This window comes from Poromitra crassiceps (assembly GCF_964638095.1).
Source record: "Poromitra crassiceps genome assembly, contig: HAP1_SCAFFOLD_2190, whole genome shotgun sequence".
In the NCBI taxonomy this organism is placed as follows: domain Eukaryota; kingdom Metazoa; phylum Chordata; class Actinopteri; order Beryciformes; family Melamphaidae; genus Poromitra; species Poromitra crassiceps.
The window spans coordinates 1-8,386 of NW_028150235.1; the positions used below are offsets into that span (position 1 = coordinate 1).

Here is an 8,386-nt window from a genome sequence, read left to right on the forward strand (position 1 = left end):
TGTACGTACGTATGTATGTATGTATGTATGTATGTATGTATGTATGTATGTATGTATGTATGTATGTATGTATGTAATGAATATGTATGTACGTATGTATGTACGTATGTATGTATGTATGTATGTATGTAATGAATATGTATGTACGTATTTGTATGTACAGTATGTATGTATGTATGTATGTATGTATGTATTTATTTATGTATTTCTTTCTTTCTTTCTTTCTTTATTTATTTTTAGGAGGACGCTGCTGCCTCTATCTCTGATAGTAGTGGCGTCCAAAGGCAGGAGTCTAAAAAGGGATTGGGATCATACTTGAGGTTTGTCATCTCAATTTTAAGTGATTGTCTTCTGTAACAGAATTAGTGATGCTATTATGTGAAGGTGCATACTACAAATAATTATCACAGCGGGTGCACTGCATTGCTGAAATGCTGAACTGTTATATATCAGAGATATGGTGCACATGGTTGAGATGTTATCATATTTTAGAAAAAGAAAGAAAACAGACAATAAAACTATAACATCTACAAAAGCTACTGACAATGGAATCTGTCAGGATAAAATAAAGACAAGAGTTTGAATTTCCCAAAAGGGAAAATATTTTATGCAGAATTAGATTTTTAACCTAATTGTATACAAAAACAATCACCAAAAAGCTATAGCATACTGTATACTGTATATAGGCTATATACATTTTTGGTAATACACAGTGACAACTAACCTCTAATTTGTTCTGCATGTCAGCCACGTTTCCAAGCCATTTACCATCGCAGAGGATTACATCAAGGATCACTCAAAAACCTTCAAATATATCATTCTGGGCATACTTGGAGCAGGTAATTCTTTTTGTCTGACCATGCGTTAAGCTATTTTGCAACTCTGTATCTTTTATGAAGCAAGACAATATTACAAAGCAGAAGTAATGAGCCAATTAAGAAGTGTGTAAAGCATTATGTGAGACTCCTTGGACATTATTTTCCCTCTGTTGTGTGTTCATATCTGATCAAACACTGTATCTCTGTTGTGCAGGTTATGTGGCTTACTTCATCGCTGCGTGTGTATTGGATTTCCAGAGGGCCATTGCTCTTGTGGTCTTAACCAGTGTGGCAGTTGTGTCGAAAGCCTACGATCTTTTGAAGCATTACAAGGGAGATAGCATCAGCCAGTGTTTCAAACCTGTAGCAAGATGCTTCAGATCCAACTTGAAATGGATGAAATGGTGAGTAGATGCTATATCAATACTTGCATTGGCTTCACATGGCAATTAGCTGACATGACAGTTGTTTAGGTGTCCATATAATCTCTATTGAACGTGAATGTGGGGTGTGTGTGTGTGTGTGTGTGTGTGTGTGTGTGTGTGTGTGTGTGTGTGTGTGTGTGTGTGTGTCTATGTTGTGTGTGTGTGTGTGTGTGTGTGTGTGTTTGTGTCTATGTTGTGTGTGTGTGTGTGTGTGTGTGCGCGCCCGTGCCTGTTCGTAGGGTTTTCATCTTGTTGGTTGTGGTCCTGCTCGTGGTGTGGCTCGTCATCGACACGAGCAGACGACCCGAGCAGCTGATCTCATTCGCGGGTGTGTGTGCATTCCTCCTGCTGATCTTCCTCTTCTCTGCTCATCGCAAACAGGTGAGTTTGAGGCCAGTCGCTATCTGAGCACAAACCAGTCCTACCGTTAACTCCTGTTTCGAAACACACTCTGCTCTTATCTCTCAAGTGATCTCTTGTCTGTTTTCCTGAGACTTTGGATATCATTTGGCCTTGCACCTCTTTCACCCTAACGTTTACAAGGAGCACTTCCTTGTACCGGCACACAGTTTTATGGAGACTCCCTGATATGCGCTTTTGCATATATTTTTTTGCAAGTAAAATTGTCAAATTCTTCATCAAATTTTTTCCCCTTTTGTTTTTGAATCTTTTCTTTTAGGTGTCATGGAGGCCTGTCTTTTGGGGGCTCGGCTTGCAGTTCTGTCTGGGCCTTTTCATTATAAGGACAGACCCAGGATTCATAGCTTTCGAATGGCTTGGAACACAAGTGCAGGTATTATTGTGGGAACTAGTACTGAACTGCCAGAGGGCAATATTCTTGAACTGAGCAGATCATTCATGGTTACACCCACTTTTATTATGGTGTATCCAGCCTTACTCATGACCCATATACAGTATGACATGAATCAGATCAAAGTATCAAGAAAAAGGAAAAAAAAATCCGCTCACTGTTTTAGAAGTTCCCACGGTGAGTTTTTGTTTTTTTTCAATAATATTTTTATTCAATTTTCAAATTTTACAAGACAAGACAATGACAAAGACAGAAAACAAAAACAAAAAGACAGGGCAGCTTAAACACTTCACAAAGACATAGATGTGGACAACAATGAAGAAAAGGATGGACAGATGAATGAGAATACGATAAAATAAATTAAATTAAATTAGATGTTCAAGGCAAAAGGCAGTACTCAGGTGGCAGTATCACTTCGGTTGAGGTATCCAATAGTCAGTGTCTCTGCTAAGTTAGGGTCGATATATTTCAGGTAGGGCTCCCGCACTTTATAAAAGACATTTGTTGTTGAGTGTAGCATACACGTCATGAACTCCAGAGGCATAAGCTGCATAATTATCTGGTGCCAGTTCCTCTTTGTTGGAGGTTTGTCTTTAATCCAAAATAAAATAATATTTTTTCTAGCAGCAAAAGTTAATAAATTAAATAGCCGTTTGTGATGTTTATAAACAAGTTTCTTATGGGGAAGACCAAGAATAAGGCTGACAGGGTCTGGGTCCAACTCCACACCAAAGATGACACTCAACTGCTGCACTATATCTGACCAGTATCGTTCTATCTTAGGACATGACCATATGCAGTGAGTGATCTCCCACCTCTATCTTACACTTAAGGCAGAGGGGAGACAGGCTAGCATTCATTTTATGACGAAGGCTGGGTGATATTTGCAATCTATGTATAATTCTTAGCTGCATCGACCACAGTCTGTTGCACACAGAAATTCTTTTGGCATTATCAAATATATCACACCAGTCCTCGTCATCAATCTCCACCTCAAGGTCCCTCTCCCATATCTGCTTGGTGGCCAGAGTGTTCAGAGTAGAGGTAGACCTTAATAAGCTATAAAGAAAACCAATAAAACATTTACTTGGACCAAGTGAGAGTACCCTTTTGACCTCAGAGGCTTCTATATTTGTTGTTAATGTTGTACGCCGGAGTATGAAGTCCCTCACCTGCAGAAACCGAAAGAAATTTTGGTGTGACAAATTATATTTTTGCTGTAACTGGTTAAAGGACATCAGGGTAGGGCCATCAAATAAATCCCCTAAAACTAGTAGCCCCCTATCCTTCCAAATATTAAAACCAAGGTCACTAAGACCTGGAGGGAAGTCAGGGTTCCCCTGAATTGAAGTAAGAGGTGATGTTAGTTTGGTTCGGCCCTCCATCGATCTAACCAATTTCCATGCCTTTAGAGTATTAATAACAATTGGGTTTTTACACAGGCTTTTTACTGAAGCAAGGTTTCTAAGAAATAACAGGTTTCTGAGCGGACAATCACACTGAGCGGCTTCAACATCTAGCCATATAGAGGACTGGTCTCCCCTCAGCCACTCAGCCATAAACCTTAAATGTGCAGCTGCCTGATACCATTTCACATTTGGGAGATCTAAACCACCAGCAGCTTTAGGCAACCACGGTGAGTTTTTAATTACAAAGATGCAACATTTCGACTCTCCCGGGTCTTCATCTGGCAGTACTGGTACTGGTACTGCCTGATGAAGACCCGTGAGGGTCAAAACGTTGCATCTTAGGATGCTTCTAAAGTTTTTTCATTTTTTCCAGCATCTGTTGAAATAGACTTTTGGATGTGCGTGCACTCTACTCTTCTATCAGATCAAAGTATCCTCATGAAGGCGTTGTTTGTGATTCAGTCAGTCATGTCTGACTGTTGAGTCAGTCAGACATGACTCAACATCACTCAACATCATAACTCAACATCTACTGTCTGTCATTCTTTGCTGTAGTCCCATGCCTTGCTATTGCGAAATAGAAATGAGTAGTTGTGTGTGTCATAAACGAATGATATCCAGACAGAAGCAGCAGTAACAATCCTAATATTTCCCTCTCATGATTTCAGATATTCCTTGACTACACAAAAGCAGGGTCATCGTTTGTTTTTGGAGATCTAATCAACGACATCTTTGCATTTCAAGTGAGTGCGTGAGTGATAATCATGTGTGAAATATGGGCTCTTAAATTGAGATGACGACCGATTGAAATTGGACGTGTTTAACTTTAGTCTCACGTCTTCTTCCTCAGGCTCTGCCCATCGTGGTGTTCTTCAGTAGCGTGATGTCAGTCCTTTACTTTCTTGGGTTAATGCAGTGGCTCATCCTGAAGGTGAAGCATTAAACCTTAACCGTGTACTTAGCAGCATCATGTGTGTTACAGTAAGCCTGGGTGGGTGTTGCAATGCATATCTCTTCTGTGACATATTTTGACTATGAGCCATGTGTTTTTGTCCACGCAGATCTCATGGGTTATGCAGATAACGATGGGAACCTCATCCACAGAGACCTTGAGTGTTGCAGGAAACATCTTTATTGGACAGGTATTATTGGCAAGGCTTGATATAGCGTTATCTTGAAGTCCCAGTCTGCCAACATTTTCATGAGCAGGAATCATTCTATTGCATTTGCTTCAGCCGGCAGGATGAATACTACTGTCAATACTATCCATAGTAACTGCAGCAATAGAAAATAAAATGTACGATTACTTAGTTGCCCCGTCTTCACAATGTTTGATGTCCTTTTAGACCGAGGCGCCACTGCTGATTCGACCTTATTTGAAGGACATGACCGAATCGGAGGTCCATGCTGTTATGGTCGGGGGATTTGCCACAATCGCAGGGAGTGTGATGGGGGCGTTCATCTCATTTGGGGTGAGCTGAAGCTGTTATCTCATCACACGTACATCACACACAGCATAAGAACACAAAACAGAAGACAGTGTGGTTTACACGTACATCACACACAGCATAAGAACACAAAACAAGACAGTGTGTGTAATGGCAAAAAATGCTTGTTGTTTGAAACAATTAATCAGTTGCTCGTTGAAATGAACAAAGGAGGATTTATTTCCAAGTAATGGTCTGTCTGTATACAGAGAGTCACACTCGATTGGAAGTTTCAGAACAAGTGCCCCCAAAAGCTAACTCATATCTATATCTCATAACGAGGAGTGGCTGGCCCCCACCCTCCGGAGTCTGCTGTAAAGTTCCATCACCTCATCAGGAGGATTCAACTCTCACTCTGGTCAAGCAGACCTGGACGTTCTCTCCCTCACATGCCTGAAGGCCTTTGAAGCTCAGCAAGCAGAGATGATTCATCTTAATGATGTTTTTTAATGATGTTTTGGAACTACAGCACATCCCCGATGGGGAAGGCCACTCACCGACACTGAACACAGACAATAATGATCAACAATCAATCGATCAATCAATCAATAATTTTCACTGACATGTGGTTTACACGTACATCACACACAGCATAAGAACACAAAACAGAAGAAAGTGTGGTTTACACGTACATCACACACAGCATAAGAAAACAAAACAGAAGACAGTGTGGTTTACACGTACATCACACACAGCAAAGACATCAAAACAGAAGACAGTGTGGTTTACACGTACATCACACACAGCATAAGAACACAAAACAGAAGACAGTGTGGTTTACACGTACATCACACACAGCATAAGAACACAAAACAGAAGACAGTGTGGTTTACATGTACATCACACACAGCAAAGACATCAAAACAGAAGACAGTGTGGTTTACACGTACATCACACACAGCAAAGACATCAAAACAGAAGACAGTGTGGTTTACACGTACATCACACACAGCATAAGAACACAAAACAGAAGACAGTGTGGTTTACACGTACATCCAAGGGACATCCAAATTGTCCCTTGCATCAAAAAGTTGCACCTGGCTCCTTGTTGGAAAATGTTTTTCCTCTTTTTCCGCACATTATTACTTCACGATGGGATGCCAAATCTCCACATCACATGGAATATCAAATATTGTGTCTGCTGCTGACCGTTACACCAACTCCATCATAAAGTAAATGATGACATTTCTTAATATTGTCCAGATTGATGCAGGCTCCCTGATATCAGCCTCGGTGATGGCTGCTCCTTGTGCTTTGGCCATCGCCAAGCTGTCTTACCCCGAGACTAAGGAGAGCAAGTTCAAGTCAGACAAGAATATTAAAGTGGCTTGTGGGTATGTATATAGCGCTCTCTCCCTTCTCATTCCTTTCATGTTTTTTGTTTGTTTGTTTGTTTGTTTCTTTTTAACCTTTGTGTGTGGTGGGCAAGGCACAAGGTTTTCCCACAAGAACCAGGAAGTAACCCTGAAAGCTGTAATTCCTCGAATGGCCACATGAGGCAGGGCTCAGAAGTCCTGTCGTTTCCGTTCATCCCCATGTTAAAATGCCCCACTTTGTAACAGTGATTAAGCATCTTGACAGCCTGGTCCTTAACACGGTTTTGGTCTATATAGCTAATTTCACCTTTTCATAACAACTGTATGCGGCTAATTTTTTAAATAACTCACCCGCTTGGAGTAAAATAGATGATAGAAAAGGGGGTGATTGACAGGTCGCCTGGCCAGTGATCGCACAGCTTGCCGATCACGGACCAATAGCAGGTGGAGCTGCGGCTCTGGGAAACCCCCCCATCTCACGTGAGCTGCGCAAGGAGTCAACCCATTCCCTCCTACTCTGCTGATGAAAAATCAAGATGGCGACAGCCACCATTTCAACTCAAAACGGGAGCCCAAAATCAATGGGATAGCTCGTTCCATATATCTTTTTTATGTCAGTGGTGTTTCATCAAAGTTTTTTTCCCACTCCCTAGTGATGAACAGAACATTCTGGAAGCTGCTAGTAGTGGGGCATCTGCTTCAATAGTTCTTGTTGCCAACATTGCTGCCAATCTGATTGCCTTTCTCGCCATCCTGGAGTTCATAAATGCATCTTTGAGATGGCTTGGTGGGATGGTAGGATATCCTTCAATCACATTCCAGGTATGTTTTTAGAAATGCTGATGATGATGAAGTGTGACATTTCAATTATACCGTCCAATGATTGATTTTGTATGCGTAAGCCATACTGTACATTTAACAATTGAATCAAACAATATCCACATGAATGTCTCTTTTTGCACACAGATGCTCTGCTCTTATGTGTTCATGCCCGTGGCCTTCATGATGGGAATACCATATGAAGAGTCTTTCACTGTGGCGGAGCTAATTGGCACAAAGCTCTTCCTCAACGAGTTTCTGGCCTATGAGAAACTGTCAGCACTGATGGACAACCGGCTCAATGGCACAATTGATCAATATATTGACGATAAACTGCAATGGCTATCAGTGAGTAAAAGTTTGTGTTCTAATATGCTGGGCATAATGTGATGTGTGGGTGTGGCATGGTATTCTGTGCATTACCTTCACGTGGATTTGGTTTTGCCTGTTACAGGTCCGATCAGAAATCATCTGCACTTACGCTCTTTGTGGGTTTGCCAACTTCAGCTCATTGGGCATTATGATCGGAGGCTTGTGTGAGTATTGTGCCAACCCTAAAGCTTGTGTCATGTCCCAGGATACATGCATTTACCGTATGGTTTTAGTAGGAAAAGAATATGGAAGGGTCCCTATCTGTATGTTTCATGTCTACCTGCTATTTCTTTGATCAAAGCCTCTATATGCCCATCCAAAAGAAGTCAAGTCTCGTCTTTAGTGCTGAGAGCCTTGTTCACGGGGACCTGCGTGTCTCTCATTAATGCTTGCGTTGCAGGTAAGGACCTTTTAAAATGACTTTTCTGAAATCTTGAGTATTTTGGCTTTACAGTATGTGCTTTAAGTGAATAATGCATGGAGGTTACTTATTGCTCTGTAACTGTAACTGTAACGTTTGTTTCTCAGGGATCCTCTTTGTTCCTCCTCTTGACTGCGTGGCGGAGTTCAGGTCTTATGGGTCGTCTGCTTTCAGCGACACCGGCAATATTCAAACCTGCTGCGGTGACCTCTTCACTAGGTAAGCTTGGATGTTTACATTACAAAGTATGACTAAGATCACTTTTGTATTTCTGAGGCCATGCAAACTTCACACTAAATGAAGAAGCAAAAATGACTCAGATATGCACTGTTGCTTTGAAATATTTGTTGCATCATTGACATCAGTTACACACAGGGTTAAAGTTTTTTTTTTTTTTTTTTTTACATTTGCACAATTAGATATTTGCTCTTATGCAACAGATGATATGGAGCTATTTTGGCTCGCCATATGTAAATCTCATAAATATTCTTTTGCAGCGCAAACAATG

The 8,386-nt window shown here is 41.0% G+C and overlaps 1 protein-coding gene across 1 annotated transcript; it reads left to right on the forward strand.

Annotated features, from left to right (window-relative positions):
* Nucleotides 1-240: 240 nt before the first annotated feature.
* LOC310772178 (sodium/nucleoside cotransporter 1-like) lies at nt 241-8,101 on the forward strand (the record flags this gene model as incomplete). Its single annotated transcript, XM_083664617.1, has 15 exons — nt 241-320; nt 748-839; nt 1,033-1,222; nt 1,483-1,624; nt 1,923-2,036; nt 4,132-4,206; nt 4,314-4,394; nt 4,525-4,605; nt 4,810-4,935; nt 6,154-6,284; nt 6,920-7,088; nt 7,233-7,433; nt 7,540-7,621; nt 7,759-7,857; nt 7,986-8,101. Coding segments are annotated over 15 exons (1,779 nt in total), but the record flags the coding sequence as incomplete, so codon positions are not given.
* Between the last annotated feature and the right edge of the window lie 285 nt (nt 8,102-8,386).